This window comes from Colias eurytheme, chromosome 10, assembly GCF_061535395.1.
Source record: "Colias eurytheme isolate Ceu_HAF_F1 chromosome 10, ilColEury1 Martin Lab GWU primary, whole genome shotgun sequence".
Lineage (NCBI taxonomy): Eukaryota > Metazoa > Arthropoda > Insecta > Lepidoptera > Pieridae > Colias > Colias eurytheme.
In genome coordinates this window covers 5,969,380-5,996,784 of record NC_142989.1, presented here as the reverse complement: position 1 = coordinate 5,996,784, position 27,405 = coordinate 5,969,380, and the positions used below count along the sequence as shown (strand labels likewise).

The 27,405-nt window shown below is 31.3% G+C and overlaps 1 protein-coding gene across 1 annotated transcript; it reads right to left on the bottom strand.

The window, feature by feature from the left end:
- Positions 1-398: 398 nt before the first annotated feature.
- On the bottom strand, positions 399-27,405 carry LOC149905200 (V-type proton ATPase 116 kDa subunit a 1-like). Its single transcript, XM_090106061.1, has 14 exons — positions 27,289-27,405; positions 24,477-24,601; positions 12,279-12,446; positions 10,930-11,256; positions 10,138-10,314; positions 8,676-8,888; positions 7,187-7,337; positions 6,550-6,923; positions 6,096-6,205; positions 5,671-5,798; positions 4,914-5,128; positions 4,276-4,444; positions 3,468-3,639; positions 399-3,189 (listed from the first exon to the last, which is right to left on the bottom strand). Exons 2-14 carry the CDS (start codon positions 24,582-24,584, stop codon positions 3,066-3,068), a joined length of 2,436 nt encoding a protein of 811 aa, XP_089962187.1. The 5' UTR covers positions 24,585-24,601; positions 27,289-27,405; the 3' UTR covers positions 399-3,065.

Below are 27,405 nucleotides of genomic sequence, written 5' to 3'. Positions count from 1 at the left end.
TGTTATTTAAACTAGTTAAAAAACAGTTTAAAAAAGTTCTGTCTTGGACGTCCGTGTGTCTGTATGTGCGGATCCTTTTTCTTGTTAACACGATAGCGACCGAAATACTTTACTAATCGAGTCTTTTTTTTCTCTTACGCTTGAGTATGCTCAGGAATAGAACCCTTTCATTTTTCAGGGTCTGATTCGATGTGGTTTAATTGTTATTAAATAAACAAAAATAATAATTAATAAATATTTATTAAAAAAAATTATGAGGCGTGCATTTTTGGATTTTCCAAATTATTTATTCCTACTGCTGATGATTAATCTGCTTCCCCATTTTATAATAGTTGTTACTAAATTATAACTAAACAAAAATAAAATCAGGCTTTAAAAGGGATTGAAATAATAAACAATTTAGAATAAGTTTTATTTATTTAGGAATGGTGTAGATGTATTTTGTTTTAAAGATTTCTTTTAAAATTATACATGTTAGAAAGAGTTCTGCTAATGTCAATAAGTTTGAATAAAGGTTGTTCGTATTAATACCTGTTTTTAACGATATGTGAAACCTTTTGATATAATTTTTTATAGGATTGGACTTACGTATAGTGAAGTGCTGAAATACAAATTCAGTAAAAGACAAACTTATAATGTATTTACAAATACTTTTTAATAACTTTCGTATTACTACACAACTCAACTTTGGTTGTAATTTAAAATAATTATTTAAAAGTATCGGTCTTTGGTGCTTTCTAAAATAATTATACCTATATGTTAATTAAACCTTTGTAGAGTAGAATGCTATGACATCTTTTAATCTGGACTAAGAGTAGGTATACATTTGTCTTGTGAGACATATCTAATAGAAGTATTTTCTCTGCCTACTTTTGATGTATTTTTTTCTTTTGATAGATTTTTTAATGTTCTACTAGCTACTAGATAAAAATAAGGCTTCTTTATAAAAGAGTGATATTTTTAAAATTCCTAAGTGCAATCTCAAAAATTACTAAGCCCTATATTAAGGCACTTAAGTTTATTTTTTTTGATATCTAATGCAATCAAATGACTGACATGGATCACATAAACAAGAAATACCATCCTTCTAATTATATTTACAAGTTAATAAATCAAATTTGTTCAAATTTAAATAAAAAAAGCTATTTCATTCCTTTACAACAATATCAATAAGTTATAAAACTGAAACACGAACGAAATATACGAACAAAACATCAATGTTCAATTCCGCGTCTTACTGATAAAAGCACTGAAAGCCTATCTAACACTTGACCTAGATGTATAATTTCATACATTATTTGTCATTTAAACTGCCAGATAACTAAAACGTAACATATTCAGAAGTTTTGAAACTGGCTGTAAATAAAATTTACAGAGATATTGTAGGTAACTAATAATTATGGCAATTCAAAATAAAGGCAATTTCTATATTATAAAATGTAATGTGACGTGTACAACAAAGCTTAAAATTATATTAGGTACTACTGAAATTAACATAATGTTTAAATATAACATACAAAAGAACAAAACAACAATAAAAATACGCATTACAAAACTTGATTTCTTATAAATTAAGGATCTATTTGACCATACAGTAGATTTCAAGATAATAATACAATCTTAAGCTAATACATATCTTCTTATATATAAAAATGAATCGCAAAATGTGTTGGTAAGCGCATAACTCGAGAACGGCTGAACCGATTTCGATAATTCTTTTTTTTATTATATTCCTTGAAGTACGAGGATGGTTCTTATGTAGAGAAAACGTAAACATGTACCACCGGCGAAGCCGGGGCGGACCGCTAGTTACATATATAATAAGGCCAATCTTTAAAAGTACAATATGAGAAGAATAGAAGGCACAAGACTGCTAGGATTAAATTTTTACACATTATATTTTTTTTATTTTAGATACTTATAGGTAAAAGTATAACAACAAAATAAAACTTACAATATTCATCAATATCTAATATTGTTTAACCATTCCGTGAGCCATTAGAATACGGCAGTGATTTTACTGATTATTTAGTTAAAACATTTATACTTAATTCTACATACATATAAATTTTTATAAATTTACTCTCTTTCGATCATCAAGTATATTATTTAATATTTTCAAATTTTACACTAAAGCTTAATAAATTTTCATAAAATACATAAGCATTATCTGTGTTATGCTCATTGCTCGTAGATAAAATATGTTTGTTATATTTGTGATTTATACTAAATCTAGGCCTCTATTAAAATTATTTAAAAAATCGTTACTTTTAAGCTCGTTTCCTTGAAATAGTGCTTCTAAATTTATTCGTGCATTTTTGGTACATTTGAATTATTAAAAAGCGTTATTATGCAAAAATGATTTCTCTTTAATTGCTTGTCTCTTTTCTCTTTCTATCTCTATTATATACTCTACATAGGCACTTTATACGATAAAGATTTTAAGAAGCGTTTTATATTGCAATAAATAATTTTATCAATATCTAACGTATCTTTTCGTGTGCTCTTTAATACGTCGATCATTAGACGTGTATCAAAATTGAACACGAATATTTTAATAATTTCGAGGTTAGTGATATTTCAACTAGTGACATATTTCCGAACGATAGAAAGGAAACTTTAAGGTCACACACACGCATAAATAAAATGATAATAAAATTATTTGTCATTATAATGAGATAAGACTCAAATCTTTATTTACACATTTAATTAACTATCAAACCTGAAATACACTATCATTTAATCATTTAAAGGTACTATTACAATTAAATTACTATAAAGCACTTAGAAATCGAGTTACAAAACAAGAAAATTAACCTCGATTTTTTTATTTCGGTATATAACTAAGAATCAATAAAAAATTAATCAATCATAAAAAATATTAAAAAATCACTGCAATAAATTGTCTCCTATATAATTATGTATGTACGTTATCAAACGCCTAGCGTATTTCAGGTTTCGTGTAGCTAGATATACGTGGGTGCGAAATGGCTGGACCAATTGCGATGCTCGATATCGGGGTCCAGCGTGTCCCGGGACGTGGGGTCCGTGTGGTACAGTGGGGGTCATTGGGGCGAACCGTTCGGTTTCACTTTAATGTCTTCCTCATCATGTTCAAGAATAACAGAGAAAGAGAACGGAAGGAAGGCATAACCGTGACCCTCGTAGAACTTACTCATGAATTCCACCCTGGTTGGAAAAATGGACAAATCTGAGTATCAATAACTATTCATTCTATTGAAAACTTCAATTTGAATAGCATTATTTTTGTGAATTATTTAAGTATGTACTTAACTAAAAATTGAAAAAATAACGTTCTGTAGCTGATCTAATACTAAGATACCTAATAATATTCCACAAGTTTAAAAAATAGAGCACTTCAGAAAAATCTTAAAAAGAACTAAAATAATACTTACAAATAGCAACCATACTAATTAAAATAGCTACTAAACAATAAAGCCACTCACCAATGCAATCTCAACGTGTGCAAAAACGCCGATAACCCCTCCATGAGCACAAGTATAGCGAGCGTGAAGAACGCCCACACCGCGAATATCAAGTACAGCACGATGGCCTTCGCGGGCGGGCCCCCGCCCAGCCCCATGCGGAGGAGACGCTGCCATAGCACCGCGGATAGTTCTGGAATGTTCGAGAACATCTATTTATTTTATTTATTTATTTATAATCTTTATTGCATACAAAACAAATACAAATTTCACACACACAGACAGGACATTTGATGCAAAGGGCGGCTTTATTGCTTCAAGCATCTATGTGTAGGGAGTTCTCGAATGTTCTAGAACATTTGTTTGTACAGTTCTCGAAAGTTCTAGAACGTTTGTTTGTAGAGTTCTCAAATGATCTAGAACGTTTGTTGGAGTGGAATTCTCGAATGTTCTAGAACGTTTGCTTGTTTTGAGTTTTAGAATGTTCTAGAAGCTTTGTACATGTGTTTAGTAATGAGGATTTTAGAATGTTCTAAAATGTTTATAAGTTTATGTGTATACTGTATAATAGAGTAAGAGCTCAGTGTCAGTACCCTAGACACTTCCCGTCGGCTATATTGCTTACCAGACGCCTTAAAGCTCTCAAAATAATTAAACAGTCATCGAAATAATTGAATTTCCATCAACACTACCCAATCGTCCACATTACATCCGTCAGGAAATAGGTGAGGTATGGCGGCCCTGGGATCTTGTACTAATAGTGTACATACTTAAACATAGAAAACAATATAATATATATATTGAAATTCAAATAAACGTTTACACTTACGAGCATGCGCCAAAGACAAGGCCCATAGCCGCAAATACGAAGCGGTGTGTGAAACGGCGCCTAGCACGTACTCAATGGTGTGTATCGCTTGTGTTATCATTATCTCGCCGATGCCTTCCTCGGGGTCCGCGGGCTTCTCGCATTCACCGTCTTCTACTGTTGGACCCGGCTGGAGGAGAAAATACATTTTTAAAGTGAAACTTTTATTACATCGTCTCAAACTTTTTGGTCTGTGTAGCGCATGTCGCGTGTATCGTGGCTGCCGAGCCAGCCGACCGTCACGCGACCGTTTCACTTTTACCGTAGTTTCATAAAACCACACAACATTTTTTTATTTATTTAATTTCTTAATCTCGTGTCTCAATGTGTGTCCTCAATGGACTCCTAAACCACTGAACCGATTATAATAAAATTCGCATACCATGTGCAGTTCGATGCAAACATGTAGGTACCACGGGCGAAGCCGGGGCGGACCACTAGTTCACTATATTTCTATTATTAAAATTATAGGTCCTTTGTATGGCTGCCCCGCGTTCATGTTGACGCGGCACAGCGCGCGAACTTCTGTGCCCTTTAGACTATAATATAATACTACAGAAAACACCTAAATTACCTACTAAATAATTAAATATACTTACATTCCGTTTCTTCTTATACATCTGATACAGTGGTTTGCCCAGTAACATGATGGGTATGCACAAAAATCCCACAGCTAGGAAGGTTCGTTGTATGGCGTGTTGTCCCGTGTACATGTCGGCACGGCACGGGGATCGCACTTCTGTGTCCTTGAGTAACATCATGTTGATGAACATTATGAGCACGGACGGTGCACAGGCGGAGTCGTATGCGGGATCTGGGGATTTTAAGTTTTTTATTGTTATTTTTTTTGTTTTTAGATGGTAAATGTAGAGTGGGCCTTTAGGATTTTTTAATTTAAAGGATGGGATGAGACATAGCGATGGAGAAACAGTGTTTTTTGTTTTGTTAATAATAGGGAATACTATGTTGGGATAAGAAAAGGCAAGTTCGTGAGGTTGTAGGCTTTAGCTTGTAGTAGAGATACTGTGAGTAGAGATGACACATATTTTGACTAAATTCTAGTCTGCAGAAAGATTTTTTAGGAAAAACAGTTTAGAGTTTATAACCGAACTTTTTCAAGCAATTTTTATAAAAAAAAATAAACGAATGAACTATATTCTACTAGTTCCATACAAACATATGAAAAAAATCAATAATTTTGTTTGTCAAATTACTTATATCCCAAAGAAAACTAGAATACCTTCTCTATAATCTACTGATAATCTTTACAGTATAGTTTATGTTTGGATTTATAAAAATCAGCATAATGAAACATATTACCTACTCAAATCTAAGGTATTATAATAAAAATCTCACCATCTGATACAGTCGAATACATGATCCATTTCATGAACATCATGATACACAGATACCAAAATAGCAGAAGCAGGAACAATATTTGCGGTATGTACTGCAGGAATATCATGTACGGCCTCTTGAAGTAACTGTAAAGGTAGTCAAGTTTAACGCACTGTGTGGCTTATATTGATGATTTTTATAAAAAAATCAGGTTCTTTACTTTACATTTACATATATTTTATTTAACATATAATTCAGGATGTTTTTTGTAAAATATTTACTACAAAATGTTAACGATATGCATACTTAGATACATAATTTTTTTATACGAAATTAGAATGTTCTTTAAGCTACCAAATAATATTTTAATGGTTTGATACTATATAAAACAATAATACTATGAATTAGATATATAATATAATTTCTATGAATACAGTAATTACTTGAAGTTTACCACACTCAATGTTACCCCGAAGGCCATGTGTATCACGCCGAATATTATGGACAGTTTCATCTTGAATGAGTTCAGAAATATTATATTGTTTGCCGCAAACTGGAAAACGAAGAGAAGCATTGATATAGATTACGAATTGCTTAAAATAAATGGCTCCTAGACACAAAGAAGAAAAAAATAGAGGCACCTTTATATTTTTATTATTGAAATCTGACTTAGAAAAAGATAAAATATGTACATATTTTTATCTTAAAATTTTCTCATATTTCACAAGAAATCGAGCACAATTTTTGTAAAATAATTATACAAGAAAACAAAATAAAATGGTCCTTTAAAAATATGCGAGAATATAGATTTATCGAAAAGCAATCAAGCACCAAGCTCTTTCCAATATTTTTTAGTTTTTTTTACTATCTCACAAAAATACTTTTTACATAGCTCACCTGCCAAGCAGGATCAATTCCCAGCGGGTATGGAGTCTGCGTGTACGCAATCGCCGGGTCCAACTCCAACATCCTATGATGCCTTAAAGTATCATTATCATACACATTCCGCCAACTACTCCCAAATATATTCAGAGACTTCGAGAACAAATCGTTATATATCAACCCGGTGTACATAGAGAATATTCCCATGAGCAATATTATATAGCGACCTCCAAAGAAAATGTTCCAAATTTCGTTGTCCGTCTTTTTCTTGGCTAATGGCTTTTCCAGGATTATAATGATGGCGGCGAATGCGGTCATGATGAGCCCGTGGCCCATGTCGCCGAACATTACCGCGAAGAGGAACGGGAATGTTATTATCGTGTATAGTGCTGAAAAGAAGATAATTAATGTTAAAGGTTTAGTTATTTTAGTGTATGGTATATAGGTGCATAGGACAATAGCTCTACATGGTCTCCGTCACTTCGTGGCAAAATTACTTAAAGCAGGTTATTTTCTGACTCTGGGTAACACTGATAAATACTGATTTGCTTTATAAACTATCGAGTATAATTTAATCGTGGTTCAGAAAAGAGCACCAAAGCACTTAATCCAATTAATTACATAGCAAAAACATCTGTAATTATAATCTTACCTGGATTAACCTCTCTATAGCTGGCGATTCCATAGGAATCAATGAGATTCTGGAAGCCCTTTGTGAATTTGTTGGTCCTGTTGAAGGTGGGCGGAATTTCCGTCGTGTGCACGTGGTGCAGAATTGACGGTATCGGACTGCCGCTTGCTTTCTGGAAATAATTTTTAATTATTACAGGTATTATAAGAGCATATAGTTAGTATAAATATAGTTTTTGGATAAAATCAGAAAATCTAAATTCAAATTCAAATTCAAATTATATTTATTTGCAAGAATGTAGTTACAAATTATAGATGTTTTTAATTACAATATTATGTGGCTAATACATTCTACCCATTGATTGGGTGTGCAAATATTGAAAAAGAAAGTTGATTAGTTAGTCTAATTATTTAAATGTACACACAATTCAATTTTCACAATTACGCGAACGCACTACGATTAACACGATTATATCACACACTTGTCACACACAATTCAGTTTACACTACTTAAAAGTCATAAATTCTTCAATGTCATAAAATTGTTTCACCATCAACCAGTTCGTCAGTTTATTTTTGAAAAAATTTACTGGTAGTTCCTTGAAATTGTCCGGTATTTTATTATATATTTTAATAGCCATAAATATTACACTGTTTTTAGCTTTGTTAATTCTACACGTCTGTCTATATACACAGGATGAAAGTACGTAAAAACACTGGAGCTATAGCAAATTTTGTTGAATTAGAACTAGACTTAAAGATTTTTTAAACTTCTTTTCCCACCCTGTATATATAAAGCAGTATGATACTTGGATAGCTACGCAAAAATAAAAGGCAATGACACGATAAATTAAGCCGCAAATATAACCGTTAGGTATATATACCAATTTCGTATCAAAATACGTACATTATTGAAATGCAACGTGATCCCGACCGTCTACTAATTCATGGCAATTGATTATCGAGTGGGCAGGCCTTGAACTTTATTGAGCCTACGCTTTTATATTATTTACATTTAAACTTCACTGTGGGGGAGAAACAATGCGTTGTATGGATATGTCGCTTTTGTTGCTATAGAGGTACACAGCAACAAAACAATATAATGGTGTTCGTAACAATGTTTATTTCAATGCTATCACATTATTAAAATAATATTAGATTATTTGGGTACTTACTACTTAGGTACATTCCATTTGATTTTATGTCTAGGCACATATTGCTGAATAGTTAACTACTTAAAGCATGTGAAAGAACAACGTTTGGACGTTTGTTATACAGAGAAGGAAAGCTTAACTGATTCTTAAATAATAAATATAAGTCTATCAATAAAATGCATAAAAAATTTAAAACAATTTTCTGTAATGACACATAGTTAATTCTACTAGAATAACATTTTAATTCTAATTTTCTAGAATGACACATAATTGTATTAGAATACCACACAATTGTAATAAAATAACACATTATTGTACTAGAATAACACATAATTGTACTAGAATAAACAAACTCACCACTCCATCATCCAGAGCCTTTTGCAACAGCGGCAGATCCTGTCTGGGCACCCAGCACTCCGCTATAAGGCACTTCTTTATAATATCCATACTGAACATATTGAGCGTATGGTATATCGCCTTCTCTTTACGCACTGCGACCATCCAAGTGCTTATGTCTCTAGCTATGTTCGTCAGCACTAGGCGTCTGTGTTGTTCCGTTTGTTCTAGTACCTGGAGGTATAGTTTTATTTGTAAGGGAATTTGGAATGAAATGGTATGATTGAAGAAGGTAAACATAATTTATATTGTTGTGAGAAATTCACAGATATAATGTAGGTATTGTTTTTTTTTTAGTTCGAGATTATAGTTAATTGTAACGTATCTTGTATAAGTTACAAAGAGGCTCATAGGATTATACGCTCAGGATTAGAAAAGCATGCTTCGAATTTTAATGTATAAAAATTGTTGTTTAAAATTTTATGGTAAAATATAAAACGAACATGAATCTGACTGATTCTCTGAATCTAATTGATTGTAAATTAATTCAAATTCAAAATTCTATCATTCAAGGTTAAGGACTGGTTATTAAGAGTCAACTTAAGTCTTAACTTAAGTCTAAAAAAGTTTCCTTAGCCAAAAAATCTACTAAATTTTATTATCATTGACTCATTACTAAGAGAGAAGGAATTGTGCTTTTGTGCGATTTATTTATATGTATTACTTATTTAAATGAACTTATTTATATGAATTATGCAATCAATGAGGATATACACTAATTCTTATTTATTTATTCATTGATGCACTCACGGGTGTTATTACCATACACGTAGGCGTTGAAGGTTGGATTAGATTATGTTGCCCTGTAGGGCTGCCATTCGTTCTAGTACTAGGACTTAAGAGTTAAGAGTCAATCTCATGTTAATTACTGTAGTGTCCTGGACACTGACTTAGGTTTCCCGGTTCAATTGTTAGAAATACTTATTCAAAGAAATAATTAAGTATTTTTTCAATATTAAATAGTGATGAAATATACATAATTACACTTAAGTAGTAAGTAGTATAGTAATACAATTTAACTCATTTAAAGTAACAGTTATAAAATAAATAAAATAAGATATTGTTAACTTAATAATTTGAAGGCGTGATAAATATTTCGGTCCGAATTTAAAAAAAAACACACCCACAAATCGCATCCTAATGTGATTTCAAATTATGTACAAGTTTATTACTTTAGATTTTTTGGAATTTTATTACGTCATGTTTTGGCATATTTATTATCTTTGCCATATATTCTACGAATTACACCTCAAATTGATAAGAACTTTTGTAAGCAATTAGATTGTATTCACTGTTTTACTGTGGAAATGGTTCTAAGCATGCAATATCAAATGGACATATATTTTAAAGAATAGACATCACATAATATTATCACCTTAAACATAAAGCATTATGATTAAAGTAACAACAGAATAATACCTACCATTTCCAAATCCTTTATTCTGCTCTCCACGCCTGCTAACATATCCTGTTGATCCTTATAAGTAGCAGGACAAGGGTATAAGGTCGCTTGAAAGCCAGTGCATACTTTCTTTACACGCAATTTTATTTGCTCGCCATGGAAGAACACGACAAATACTGTCTTTTGTAGCTCGTGACCCTAAAAGCGTTGCGTAGTTTAATAATTCCATATTGTATAAATTTAGGGACTGGATTAACTGGGTCAGCACGTGACATATCCACTGTCCTCATATTTATTTCAATTACGCAACGTGTTCATAAATGAAAAGTTATGTTTTCGGGACGTCGGACAAGAGTGTATACAATGGTTTGTTTCAGAAATGTGAATGGTTTACTTATTATTTGACATCTTTTAAATATCATATTATGTAAATATACTATTTCCATGCGCTTTTACAATCAGAGTATAGCTAAAGAATATGTTATAATGTCGACACCTCAGATCGACACAGTCAATAGAAGTAGATACAATATAATGTAGGTTAAAAATTCCCCTTTTGTTTAATGTAATTGAACATGCAATTATTTCACGGGTGAGTGAAGATTTACACCCTAAACTTTTATTTTATAATAACCCTGTTGTTAACTAGAAAATCAATACTAACAGTAGGCCAACGAACTTTGCGCTCTAGCACGCAAATACTATGAGTAGCCTTATACCGTATTGCAGATATTTTATTGGAACATATAATATGTATGTGGTCATATAAGTTTTACTCTTATGTTAAAGGCAGTAAAGCACATTATCACTTACCGTTACAGGGTCTTTCAAAGGTTCGTCTATTTGGGCTTGTTTGAAGAATATATTACCATGTGATATCCTCCATAGCATTCTTTCAAAGGACGGCACTCTCGGAGTAGCAACCACTCCAGCAATGAAACCCAAATGTCCTATAACCCCTTCATTATTATACACTTGTACTGAAGCTGATATTTTCCTATGGGCACTGTGGTCTTGGAAAAACGTTTGAGTTTTTTCTATCAAGATTTTAAATTCGATAAGAGAAAGGTAATCTGTTTTTAGATTCTGTGCGTTTCGTGTTATTTCTTGGATTTCAGATTCGATGTAGTCAATTCTTTCCTGAAAAAATTGCATGTATATTTTATGAATGACATAATTTTAAGCTGATATTGTATTCAGGAAATTATTCAATACTTAAGTAATGAGAGTACATGGTATTATTCCGTGTATTCTACTTGTAATCAAATTTATCCCATTTACTTATTACCTATAATTATATCAATTTAACGTGTGGAAAAGTCGGACGCTATTTTATAATCCTCAAAGAAATGGGACTATGACATAGACTGAAGTTACACAGTAAAGAAACTAGGTGACCTTAAAATATATTATGCAATTATCACGGACCTGGACATGAATACAAGTAAAGTTGCGGCGTCTAGGTGGATGTTCAATTTGAGCTAGGGAAGTTGTTGTCTCAATTGGAAGATTTAATACTATCCTGTGACAAGATATTTCGTTCATTCTCTTTATTTCAACCGCTCTTAAAAATGTAGAGATATTTAATAGTATAGTTAAAGGATTAAAAGGCAAATTAGGTCCGTTCGATATCTATCAACATTTCTTGTCCATTACAAGACAAGTAATTTCACCTATAGTTACGCGTTGCAATTAGGTACAGTCTATCGCATTATTTTGCGTTTCATAAATCAAAGTAGACAATATTATATGGATTGAATCGTGTTTAAGATTTTAAGTGAAACAGGAAAAGATAGTCGAGCATTTGCATAATTTGGGTCAATGTCGCGCCGTAGACATAATTACATCGTAAAGAAGATCAGTCTAGAGTGGTAGCATTTTTTTAAAGAATTATCGCGTTTTGCAAGAAGAAAACAAGGCGGTTCTATTTCTTGTACTTAATACTAGCTTTAGTGTCCCTTGCCAATAATTCTATATTTTCTAGTCTAAACTAAGGTGTAAAAATGTGAAATTTACGGGTTATGTTTCGCTTAGTATCTAGTTTAACCCATTGAGCCCCGAACGGCCCGATCGATCCACGACACAATAGATTTTCTATTGTGTCTGTGATTCCGGGGCCTGAGTTATTAAACATTTTGAACTGCAGACAAATTATTAGGTACCTCTAGAATATTAATTTCCCTCGGGCTCATGATTCTTGGAGCAGGTTTGGGCGGCGGCGGCGGCTCCGGCAGCTCGCCGCTCACCCAACGCAGCTTTCGCTCCATTTCGCTGCACCGTCGCACTTCCGTCACATATCGACGTTGGAAATCATTCACGTGTGGATTTAACTGGTGACAAAAACATGTTACATAAACATTTGTTAGAAAACGTGATAACAATTGAGTCACGAGTACTCTAAATTAATGCTCAATTATTTTACTTCTTAATTGAAGGCTGCGCTGCCAAATAAATGAAAGGCACTCGTAAAAACAAGACAAGAAGTTGACTTGTAGTAGTAGAAGTAGACTTGTAGGAAGACAAGATCGTTGACAGATTTTATTGTCATTAATCCATTAATCCTCCCTACAAGACCTCCGACAAGTGCGCTGTAATGATGACTGATCTTGAGTCTTGACTCTAAGTTATGAATTTATGACTATGAGCTGTGCTATGAGTGTAGGTTAATGGTTTGGATTATGTACATTCTTATTACAATATACGATTTTCAATACCTTTGATATTATGCTGAATTTTTATGTCATCACTACACATAGTATAAAGCAAAGTCGCTTTCTCTGTCCCTATATCCCTATGTATGCTTAAATCTTTAAAACTACGCAACGGATTTTGATGCGGTTTTTTTTAATAGATAGAGTGATTCAAGAGGAAGGTTTTAGTATATAATTTATTATGTTTTAGACAAAGCGGGCGAAGCCACGGGCGGAAAGCTAGTTTCATATAATATCATGCGTGTTTTTTCATAGGGCGCGACGGTATAATCTGTTTTTCTATCTCTCATAGTTCTTAACTATTTCTGTAGTAGTGAGTAATCAAAATGCTCCTGTATGTATTTACTATAATTTACCTGGCAAATCGTAGAAATATACGGACAGTGCGATAAAAAATGAATACTTACTTTACCGTGTTTACTGTGATATTTAGTTTGTGGATAATATAATATTATAAAGCACTCAATTTCCCGTTATTTATGCTATAAGTAATTTAATATGTCCTATAAGGAAGGTAAATAGCTAACTCCTGGTTTCAAGATATGAAATACATAAATGCAATTTGTAATTAGTTTCCTTGTGTAATAATGCAATTTGTATTTATTTGTGCGAGTCAAAACATTCCATATTATGAAGTTAATACATTGAGTAACTGGATTTCCACCCGCGTCTTCGCCCGCGTTTTAAAAAACACGCATACCTACTTCCCGTTCCTGTGGGATTTCGGGAATAAAAAGTACAAACATACTAAATTTCATTGTAATCGGTTCAGTAGTATTTGCGTGAAAGAGTAATAAACATCTATCCATACTCGGAAACTTTCGCATCGAAGGATGATTGTCATCAATCATTTATCGCCCACCCAATGAGAAAAATATAAAATATTTATTCCTATAGAAATTTATGTAGAGATTCCAAACATTCCTACACGTATTATTACTTATTACTACCTACCTAACGCACGCAAATTCGTCTGCTCTCAAATTATTTTTGAATTAATATTTTTCATTGCACCTATTGGTCGTAGCGATAGGTTAATGATTTTCTATTGGTAAGCCTTTCTCGATGGATTATTATCCAACACAAAATCATATTATTATATTATTTAACAGATAAAACAAATGTAACATATTATTGGAATTCCACTGTTTTCTTTTGACTCATATGGGTTAAAAGAAAACATTAACAGAAAGCATTTAACACAAAACACCAGGAGAAATATGTTGGAAAAAAAATCTTATATGTAGTTTCTCAGCATATTTTGAACTGCTTTTGTATTGTTTAATGAAATATCTAGAAGAATTCTCATACAATTCTATTATTTAATGTACTTCGCCCACTTGTAATAATACTGTAGGTATAAGTCTTTATTGATAGTGCAGACGGTGTTTTAAAGAAACAATGAATGTTGTTTATTATATCTATCAGTTTTATTACCTAAAACGAAGTTTTAAGTTTTTAACAAATCTTTACCGCTTTTCTTTACGATTAAATATGAAAATTAATTGGTCATTTATAATGTTAACGGCAAATATAAAACAACATCTGGCCATAAAATAATATATTGGCTCTAAATTATTAGTACCGTAAACTATTATCGCAGACAATACGTAAACTAGATATAAAAACAAATAATGTATTGTTAAATAGAAAAAAAATCTATTCAATCAGGGTTGCTAAAAATATCTACATAATATTACATATTGTATATTTCCTGTCATGTCAGAAACTATGTTGAAAATATGTACCTATGTGTTCATTTTAAATAGCTATTTATTAATGTAGATTGTTGTAAAGGTAGTAGATATTTACCTGCTTGATCGTCAGCCAAATTATTTTATTTTGTTGACATACTAAAAATTATATTATGATCTCTCTCATTTGTATGTGAAAAGAAGAGACAGTAAATTTAATGAACTTCAAGGGGCTTTATTTCCAGCAATGCTATAATATGTTACTTTTCTTTGACGTTTTTTTAAGTAGGGAGGCAGGTATTCAAAGACGAAAGATATCCTTATTATTTAGTTGTTTTCGTTTTAAGAGGAAGGTAGAAAAATGATATTGGACACCCCTGATGCTGAGACCGCACCTTAACCCAAAAATAGACACCCAATTGGTCATTCGCAGCATCCAAGCCCATCTGTTTATTTTATTGCTTCATTGACGCTCCCGGTCCGTTCTATTACAGGCATTTGTCACATTTTCTATTATCATTTTAGAAGTAAAACTTGAGCACTTTATGTACGGAATTGGCTCGCTTCACCGATATACTAATGTTATGAAAAAACAAATTATAATACCAAAATTCTAAGCTATAAGTTTTCTTACAGCCTGGGTTCACATCAATTTGAACGGTACCCGGACTTGAAATAAGTACCTACTCCACTTCAAGCCATTAAAATTTAAAGCCTTAATTTCGCCGAATTAGTTTAGCATTTTCGCACAAGACAGCAAAATATTAAACGTTTCAATTACTTAATTGAAATGAGGCATTTTCTATTACATATTTTTTTATAAAATTTTAATGTTTAATCTTAAAAAGCATTTATATATTTATTTACCTTAATGCATATGCAGCTATCGCGCGGAATTTAAGGATTAGTTCCTAACTAATTATATATCTATTTTTTTGCAAAAATACACAGTTGCTAGGGCTCGCCTGTTACAAGCTCATTCATTGTACAATTATAAAAACGTTACGTAATGCAAAAACAGTCCGTTTAATACAAAGTATAATAAAATGTCGCAGCTGATTGCCATTGCCGTTTCAATTAAAGTCAATTAAATGTACTTGACTCTAACACATAAAGTGTTTATTTCATGTAGTTAAAGCGGCCTAGGCATCACTTTAGATGAAAACCTTTATACCCATAGTAGTTCCATTCGATATAATATAGTCTTTTAACGACAATTTAGTAGCAATTCCTATATTAAATAAAATCTACAGGGTGTCCCGTAAGTAGTGGACCAACGGGTTATGGGGAGTAGAGGGACTTATTATCTAACAAAAATACTAAAATTTATTGTCCTAAACCATAAAGTTTTTGAATTATGCTTTATTTTCAAAATTTGATAAAAATATCATCCATGTAAGCTTAATATGAACTTTTACCATTTCTGTTTTTATTTGATTCTTATTTTTTTGTTCAAGGTTGTTAAGAATACATAAGTCTTCCTAATTAAAATGATACTCAAGCATAATTAACAACAACAACAAAATTAGACCAAAAAATAGGTAAAATTTTACGTGTTAAAAATTTACGGACTGAAGTTTGAACAAAGCTGGTGTAAAAAAAATGTATGGTGACCCTGTGAAACTTTATTTTAAAAACTTCTACATCTCATACAAATTACAAAAAGGTATAATTGTGTGGTATAAAGTATTTAAAAAAATGTTAAATTGGCGTACAACATTCAAATTAGAAATTATCAGGTAGTCAACTCATTAAGTTATTCCGAGAATTATTGCCTTTATGGGCGCGCGCTGGAATTCTTTTGTATTGTTTCTGACCAATCATAGACGATACTTGAACCCACTATTATTTTCTTTGACTTTCAACTATTTCAGTGACTTGCTTATAGCTCGGAACTACACGCGTGTTTAACCTGATCCCGTCATTACGATATTATTCTTTGTTGAAGTACGCTTGAATTGGACACTGATTTTGCTTGTGATTTGGATATTGTTCGACTTTAGTTTTTTGAAGGAAATTGCCTAATACATACACTCCACGTGAATATGCAGAAATGTTAAAAAAATTATTGAGTTAAAAAAATTTTGATCCAAGCATCAAGCATCTCTCGACAAAAATTAATTCGTCGTTGATAATCACCTGGTATTAATGCTTGCTCACTCGTACATGATACGGGTGCAAATCACTTCTCTTGAATATGTGATGTACTTCTTGGTACACCAGTGCGTCTAGCAATACGGCGAGTACTAGTTGAAGGATCTTCTTCTACTTCTGTCAATATTAGACGATCATCGACTGATCTAGGTCTTCCTATTCGATTTCCAATTCCAGGAATACGACCTTCATGGTATGCGTTATTTACTCTGAGATAAAATCGGTGATCAGGATAGCAATCCCGATTGGGATAACGCTCACGATAAACACGTGCTGCTTGTCGAGCATTTCCATCACTGAGTCCATAAATAAAAAACACTTTTCTGCATATTCACGTGGAGTGTATGTATTAGGAATTTTCCTTCAAAAAACCAAAGTCAAACAACACCCAAATCACAAGCAAAATCAGTGTCCAATTCAAGCGCACTTCAACAAAGAATAATAGGTATCGTAATGACGGATTCAAGCTAAACACGCGTGTAGTTCCGAGCTATAAGCAAGTCACTGAAATAGTTGAAAGTCAAAGAAAATAATAGTGGGTTCAAGTATCGTCTATGATTGGTCAGAAACAATACAAAAGAATTCCAGCGCGCGCCCATAAAGGCAATAATTCTCGGAATAACTTAATGAGTTGACTACCTGATAATTTCTAATTTGAATGTTGTACGCCAATTTAACATTTTTTTAAATACTTTATACCACACAATTATACCTTTTTGTAATTTGTATGAGATGTAGAAGTTTTTAAAATAAAGTTTCACAGGGTCACCATACATTTTTTTTACACCAGCTTTGTTCAAACTTCAGTCCGTAAATTTTTAACACGTAAAATTTTACCTATTTTTTGGTCTAATTTTGTTGTTGTTGTTAATTATGCTTGAGTATCATTTTAATTAGGAAGACTTATGTATTCTTAACAACCTTGAACAAAAAAATAAGAATCAAATAAAAACAGAAATGGTAAAAGTTCATATTAAGCTTACGTGGATGATATTTTTATCAAATTTTGAAAATAAAGCATAATTCAAAAACTTTATGGTTTAGGACAATAAATTTTAGTATTTTTGTTAGATAATAAGTCCCTCTACTCCCCATAACCCGTTGGTCCACTACTTACGGGACACCCTGTATATTATATTGGTATGCGATATCGTAATTTTAATCAATGAAATAATAAAACTCCTGAAAATTGCAGAAGGCAACTCTTAAATAAATATATTTAAAATAAATTATAAGTTTATCATACGAGGTAAACGCAAAAAAAGAATGATTTAGGTCGGTTAAACAGAAATTTTCAGATTTATAATTAGTACATCAGTGGGAATGTCGGCCTGGAAATCTATTATAAGGCCTTCATGAGTCCTACAGCTGAAGCTGACAGCTCTTTATAAATAAATTAATATTATTATAGTAATATTATGGTGGCGACCATGTGGCGACATATTTATGATATAACCATAAACGTTCTAAAAAGCTTGATTCGCAATTGCATACTACAAATAAACATTCGCAGACATGATATTCCAATATTTAAATATAGATAAGTAATAATCTAAAGTAAATGTATTATGTTGCATAATTGGCGATAGATAATATTTATTTAATGGTTATGGGAAATAATATTGTTATACTGTGGTTATGGTGTTTCCGCTTAGCTAAAATATTATTAAGGTGTGTATTTTTAGATTCATACCACTGTTTCAATATCTACGTCTTAGTGTGTAATATTTTAAAATTTCTATTAAGAAATGAATCCTAGCTATTAAATTATTTGCAAACGTCTGCATAATTTAAGAAAGTATTCTAATGGATACTAATGACGACATAATGCATTATTTGGAATCTGGAAATGAACTGTCTACAGTCTACACACCCACATGCTGTGTAATATTTATTTTATGAACAATCGTTAGAACAAGATCTCGGTCATTATCGTTGCTAATAATATTCAGTAGGTAGGTATTGAATGAAAAGATAATCAAGTACCGGGGAATACAGTAAAAAGTTAATGGTAGTCACTAGTCAAATCTTTCTAAATGACGTTACATTGATTGAAATATTTTCTACAGTTGAAAAGGTAAGGAGCTACCTACTTATGAAATCTCGGAAATTATTTATTAAATATTATACTTACTTAAGTATTCTTATTTGTTTTTAGAAAATCGAAAAAAGCATTAAGCGATTTGTTTAAAAATCCTTAAAATAACTACCTACCTAACGCACGCAAATTCGTCTGCTCTCAAATTATTTTTGAATTAATATTTTTCATTGCACCTATTGGTCGTAGCGATAGGTTAATGATTTTCTATTGGTAAGCCTTTCTCGATGGATTATTATCCAACACAAAATCATATTATTATATTATTTAACAGATAAAACAAATGTAACATATTATTGGAATTCCACTGTTTTCTTTTGACTCATATGGGTTAAAAGAAAACATTAACAGAAAGCATTTAACACAAAACACCAGGAGAAATATGTTGGAAAAAAAATCTTATATGTAGTTTCTCAGCATATTTTGAACTGCTTTTGTATTGTTTAATGAAATATCTAGAAGAATTCTCATACAATTCTATTATTTAATGTACTTCGCCCACTTGTAATAATACTGTAGGTATAAGTCTTTATTGATAGTGCAGACGGTGTTTTAAAGAAACAATGAATGTTGTTTATTATATCTATCAGTTTTATTACCTAAAACGAAGTTTTAAGTTTTTAACAAATCTTTACCGCTTTTCTTTACGATTAAATATGAAAATTAATTGGTCATTTATAATGTTAACGGCAAATATAAAACAACATCTGGCCATAAAATAATATATTGGCTCTAAATTATTAGTACCGTAAACTATTATCGCAGACAATACGTAAACTAGATATAAAAACAAATAATGTATTGTTAAATAGAAAAAAAATCTATTCAATCAGGGTTGCTAAAAATATCTACATAATATTACATATTGTATATTTCCTGTCATGTCAGAAACTATGTTGAAAATATGTACCTATGTGTTCATTTTAAATAGCTATTTATTAATGTAGATTGTTGTAAAGGTAGTAGATATTTACCTGCTTGATCGTCAGCCAAATTATTTTATTTTGTTGACATACTAAAAATTATATTATGATCTCTCTCATTTGTATGTGAAAAGAAGAGACAGTAAATTTAATGAACTTCAAGGGGCTTTATTTCCAGCAATGCTATAATATGTTACTTTTCTTTGACGTTTTTTTAAGTAGGGAGGCAGGTATTCAAAGACGAAAGATATCCTTATTATTTAGTTGTTTTCGTTTTAAGAGGAAGGTAGAAAAATGATATTGGACACCCCTGATGCTGAGACCGCACCTTAACCCAAAAATAGACACCCAATTGGTCATTCGCAGCATCCAAGCCCATCTGTTTATTTTATTGCTTCATTGACGCTCCCGGTCCGTTCTATTACAGGCATTTGTCACATTTTCTATTATCATTTTAGAAGTAAAACTTGAGCACTTTATGTACGGAATTGGCTCGCTTCACCGATATACTAATGTTATGAAAAAACAAATTATAATACCAAAATTCTAAGCTATAAGTTTTCTTACAGCCTGGGTTCACATCAATTTGAACGGTACCCGGACTTGAAATAAGTACCTACTCCACTTCAAGCCATTAAAATTTAAAGCCTTAATTTCGCCGAATTAGTTTAGCATTTTCGCACAAGACAGCAAAATATTAAACGTTTCAATTACTTAATTGAAATGAGGCATTTTCTATTACATATTTTTTTATAAAATTTTAATGTTTAATCTTAAAAAGCATTTATATATTTATTTACCTTAATGCATATGCAGCTATCGCGCGGAATTTAAGGATTAGTTCCTAACTAATTATATATCTATTTTTTTGCAAAAATACACAGTTGCTAGGGCTCGCCTGTTACAAGCTCATTCATTGTACAATTATAAAAACGTTACGTAATGCAAAAACAGTCCGTTTAATACAAAGTATAATAAAATGTCGCAGCTGATTGCCATTGCCGTTTCAATTAAAGTCAATTAAATGTACTTGACTCTAACACATAAAGTGTTTATTTCATGTAGTTAAAGCGGCCTAGGCATCACTTTAGATGAAAACCTTTATACCCATAGTAGTTCCATTCGATATAATATAGTCTTTTAACGACAATTTAGTAGCAATTCCTATATTAAATAAAATCTATATTATATTGGTATGCGATATCGTAATTTTAATCAATGAAATAATAAAACTCCTGAAAATTGCAGAAGGCAACTCTTAAATAAATATATTTAAAATAAATTATAAGTTTATCATACGAGGTAAACGCAAAAAAAGAATGATTTAGGTCGGTTAAACAGAAATTTTCAGATTTATAATTAGTACATCAGTGGGAATGTCGGCCTGGAAATCTATTATAAGGCCTTCATGAGTCCTACAGCTGAAGCTGACAGCTCTTTATAAATAAATTAATATTATTATAGTAATATTATGGTGGCGACCATGTGGCGACATATTTATGATATAACCATAAACGTTCTAAAAAGCTTGATTCGCAATTGCATACTACAAATAAACATTCGCAGACATGATATTCCAATATTTAAATATAGATAAGTAATAATCTAAAGTAAATGTATTATGTTGCATAATTGGCGATAGATAATATTTATTTAATGGTTATGGGAAATAATATTGTTATACTGTGGTTATGGTGTTTCCGCTTAGCTAAAATATTATTAAGGTGTGTATTTTTAGATTCATACCACTGTTTCAATATCTACGTCTTAGTGTGTAATATTTTAAAATTTCTATTAAGAAATGAATCCTAGCTATTAAATTATTTGCAAACGTCTGCATAATTTAAGAAAGTATTCTAATGGATACTAATGACGACATAATGCATTATTTGGAATCTGGAAATGAACTGTCTACAGTCTACACACCCACATGCTGTGTAATATTTATTTTATGAACAATCGTTAGAACAAGATCTCGGTCATTATCGTTGCTAATAATATTCAGTAGGTAGGTATTGAATGAAAAGATAATCAAGTACCGGGGAATACAGTAAAAAGTTAATGGTAGTCACTAGTCAAATCTTTCTAAATGACGTTACATTGATTGAAATATTTTCTACAGTTGAAAAGGTAAGGAGCTACCTACTTATGAAATCTCGGAAATTATTTATTAAATATTATACTTACTTAAGTATTCTTATTTGTTTTTAGAAAATCGAAAAAAGCATTAAGCGATTTGTTTAAAAATCCTTAAAATAGTACGGAATTAGCATTTTTCAAATTATTTCTTGTTATATGTCAAGAAGCAGTTTCGGGGTGAAATCAATAGTGTAGTCACGAAGGCCACTCCTAAAAAGATGGGGCACGCAAAATTGGATACGCAACCTGACGGCCTATCCATTTTGCTCAAGGGAAATATTTAGGTTGAGTAATACGATACTTTTTAATCTATGCTAAGCTTTATGGTATACCTTCTCTAATCTATCAAAATATATAATCTGTAGTAAGAACAATAAAGGGTGTGATAGTAACAAAAAGAAACTCTATTATAATACATAGGTTTATTACAGTATTACCATAATAATATTGTAATACTGTGGGTTTATGGCATGGTTTTGTCAAAGCAGATGTATTCAATGAAAAAAAAAATGATAAAAATAATAACATCGAAAAGTTAGGGTTCGATTACAAGTAATGATTAAATCTAACCCGGAAGTGCTACACGCACTTGCACCCTAGTCTAAATTTTAACATACCATAATTGAAATAAAATTAGCAATAATTCGGAAGTCGATTCATTTCCGACTAATAAAATGGGCATACAACCTTTGAAGTCACATTTGGATGAAAGCCAAAACATTTGGTTCAATTGACCGCATAATTACATTATATTAACATTATATTGTTTAATTCGACGGGCTTGTTCTATTTCTCAAAGGAACCTGAAATTATTGAGAAATACTTGTAAAGTCTTAAAAAATTATTAGCACTTTAAGATGAAAACATAACCTACGTATTATTATTGCACAATGTAAAATTATCACAGTTTTAAATATCTTTACGCTTGACCCATTTTCATTATCGATAATATTATAACAGGTCGTAATATTTCCAATGCAATTATTATTCAATACCTATTGTACATTAACCCGTCGACGACCGTCTGATTAGTAAACTTATATCTGAAAGACCCTGATTTTATTTCCAACATGAACTTATATAAAAAGACTAATTGTATGAATTAGACCACTGCGACAATAACATAATATTATAAGCATGGACGTATAAAAAAAGACGGACACCGTATTACGAACAAACAACGTGAAGCCACCATAGTAAGCTAGCGATCGTGTAAAGACAATAAACACGCACACACTCTCACCATAGTAAGCTAGTCGGCCGCCATTACGTCGTGAACTACCGACTGATTAACTGCGTCACTGTTTCACAAAAAATATTTAAAATGCCGTCTTGCGTGGTAAATGGTGTCGCAACAGTACAATTTTAAATAACAAAACACAAGGGATTACATTCCACAGGGAAGCAAGTTATTCCTTTTATGTTTTAATGACAAAATTATTACGGCAAAATTTATAGAAAAAAATACAGCCGCCATTGTCATCAACACAGCTGTTGCCATGGCAACATGGCACACACACATGGATGTTTCGCCGCCATTACTAGGCTTCACTCAATGTTTAGGCGATATACCGTCCGTCTTTTTTTATACGTCCATGATTATAAGGTTTAAAATACATATTGATACGAAAAGAAAATCGTTTGGTGGAAAAGTGAATGCATCTGCCTAGAAGAGTCAACGACCTTCAATTTAAGGAAAAGTTTATCTACATATGTAAATTACGAACCTGGATATTATCAAAACTAAATTATTATCACTCTGTAGGTAAATATTATAAAACACAATTAAAATCCCTTTTCAAAGACAAAACTCAGAAAAAGAAAAAAAAATTGAAAAAAGAATTTACTTTTTTCTTTAACTTTTTTTTTTCACAACTTAAGGCCCAGGTACACCGTTATTATGTGTGGCTAGTATACTCTATTTTTATTGTGTGGCCATATTATTTTGAAAATAATTTGGAGTGTCGGCACTCGGCACCTAACCTGGCCCAGTAGACAAAGTAACAATTACAAAACGATAACGAAGTTAGAAATCGCAAAAATGTATGGGATTGACATGCGCCGCGTTAGATCACGTGGTCTATCTAATGTCAATCCCATACATTTTTGCGATTTCTAACTTCGTTATCGTTTTGTAATTGTTACTTTGTCTAAGGGATTTTTTTAACTCGTTCCATATTTAAAACCTCCTTTAATTTCTCCTTCACATTCACAGTAAACTCCTATGAAAGTTATTTTATAATACTTATATTTTGCATATATGATTTGTTTATATTTGTTTAGTCTTTATTACAGGTTATGTTAATTTTTGCATTATTTCAAGGTTTCTAATTTAAATGATATAAAGTTAGTATCAGTTCATTTAAAGCGGACATACTAATGTTACGTGATCTTATAATGTTGTCTTTATACTTGAGCATTAATAAATTGTGGAAATATCCAGTATACGCAGAGTTTATAGAATCATTTGCAATTATATGGACATTATTTAAGCATTCTTTCTACTATGATGATTATAAACATAATATATAATAATTTCAAACCAAAACCTTGTACATATTTCTATTTGTATCGTGAAGGTACAAATCTCGATTGCTGTAATAGTTGCATCCATAGTATTATATTATCTGTATGTACTCACATCTCTAAACTGCGCTATTCCCGCCTCTCCGAGCTCATACATTGACACATAAGCTGCTTCCGGCTGCACAAAGAGTTGGCATAATACCATTTCTTCACTTCGAAACATGGTTGATGGTTTTTCGGCTGAAACAATTGTATTTTATTGAATATTTATGCTTTAAATGATTATGGATATAATCCTTAGAATTCCTAGATTTATTTAATTATAACGTTTACAAAAAACAATTTCAAAATACCAAACTCTCCGTAGCTAGGTACCCACTTTGCCTTGCATGTATAAAATATGTTTTGGTTTGTATGATAAACAAGAATGTACCTACTAAAATTTACCTAATTAAAAATTTTAAAACATCATCATTCTATATATATTATTACATTTGCATTGCTGTGTCAGTTATTTCTGTTCAGTTTAAATAAACTGTAATGTAGGTATTCAATTTTGCAGTGAACCACATAACAATTTAATTTTGATAAAGTTCACTTAATCTCATACCTTATGAAAATGGCATAAAATGCATATTAATATGTTACTTTTACTTTTAGTTTCTAAAAGGTCGTTGTTAAGGTCTTATTGATTGCTTTTACCTAGAATTCATTTATGATTTAGATTTTAGCTCAATCGAATTTGACGTCATGAATTAAATTGGTTTTTACTGGTAAATCTTTATGAATGTACCGGTATACAATTTATTAGCAGAATTTTAAAATAATTATTAAAATAAATTTAGCACCATCCGAGGCTAAAACATATGCGAATGACTTTTTATTTAGATTATGTTTGATGCTTGCTTAGTGATTATTATCTACTTTATAAATAAATATAGTCTAGAATCAAATAAAATCAAATTACGTTTCTGGCATAAGAATTTCGCACACATTTATTGAAAGTAAAAAAAAAATGTGGACACTTAAAAAGTTCGTCAGTTATTAATAACATTTGAAGGTTAAAATCAAACAGTAGCGTAGATAATATACAATAAGATGACAATAAGTAATATCAAAAAGAACATACAAGTTTTGTATCGTAATTCGTAAATATAGACCTTTCATAAGACCACCTGGATCGTCTATACGACACTTAATACTTTTCTCATTGCCAATAAAAGTTTATGTATGTAGAAATGACCTAATATCAATTGTTGCATTTGCGAATGTCCCAGGCAGACGAGACAGCTAAGCTTTGTATTTTTGTACCTGGCTACCGGCCAAATAGAACGGGCGTTATCACGTCTTATCGTGATTCTCTTTTATCAATCACATTACAATTGACTCACAATACCAAACATTTAGCTTCCAAGACGCCGGTTATCCTAGAGTATTCACATACAAATATTTTCGTTGGCACGAATATTTGTATATGGATTTTTCCATCTGCATGTATTCGTGACTCTTGATTGAAAATACTTTTGTATTCGATTATACTTCTCCGTGTGCAAGGGTATTCATCTAAATTCGATAACAGTGCACGTTGTATGTATAATGTATATTGTGGGATATAAAGAAAAAGGAAAACATATAAGGTTAATAGTTAAACTAGATCATTCTCGTCATGACCCGCTCTAGCTCTATACCATCATGCCCTTGGTGAATACTACTTGGAACTTTAATCCCATTTCAAAATCATAATAAAATAAATGAAGTGACAAGATTGAATGGAAAAGTAGATATAGGTACCTACATATTATACCTAAGTAAATTATGGTTTAAGGAAAATAATATCAATTAATTATTTATGAGGACATAGGTATCTAGGAATAGTGTTAGTATTTAACGACGAATACCTACTTAATAGACACTTTTTATAATGAATGAATAATGATTGATAGACTTATGAACTTACCTACACATAATATTAAAGTATAGCTTCCATACTACCTACCTACAACGATACTTTGATAAAAATTTTGAATAAAATTAATTAAAAAGGTCCAAGAATCATTCCATGTGTTATATTAACTGTAATGTTAGTGTGTGTTTTTGAATAAATAAATAAATAAATCTTTACCATCTTTTCTAATAATTTGGATAAATTAGACATTATACTTTTTGCACATTAAAAATTCTATGATCTGAACCAGGTGGATGCCAAATAGCTATGTTTCTCTGTTTATTTTTGTCACTCTATTTTTCGATCGTTGTGTATAAACATATTTTGGCGGCGAATTTGAATTATTTAGTTTATTGTTATACCTAGTTAATACAGTTTTAATATAGTGACGAATTAAGAAATTTTAAGGATTATCCTTATAAATAGTTGGTAGATGCTAGTTATTATAGTACCTACCTTACATTGCTTTATCATTGTATTTGCAAAACAAACAAATTATTGATCTTCAATTCCTCAGTTTTGTTTTGTTTTTCAATGCACAATTATTTTTAATTAGTTAATGCTTGATTGGTCGGAAAAAAAAGAATACAATAGAAATTTCCTTTAATATTTGTGTAGTAACTATTTACAATTAAGTGAGAAATGTTATTAAAATTAAATGTTTACGTATTTACCCACTGCGTTAACTTATTTGAATGTTAAATCTTTTTAATTAAATACCGAAAATGCATTTGCTATGCTTTGCTTGATGTCTCTACCACAAATCGAAACAGTCTTTTATAAAAATATACAGTTACTGGTAATTTTGTGGAATACACGTACTGATAACACTATCGACGAACATCAGAATCAAAGTTCAAATGTCAACTTTTCGCTATCGTTAGATGATATAAATATTTTTAAACGCTGCGTTCAATCGATTATGCGTAAAGATTATATAACTGTTAAAATTGAATAAAAACAACAATTTTTTAATACTTACGGATTAAGAAATAAAAAAATCACTGATCACAGATTGTATTTTTAGTATTGATGTTTCGATTCGCGGCGCGGAGACGACATTTTTAACAAATCGTTCGCATCAACTCATGGACGCGCG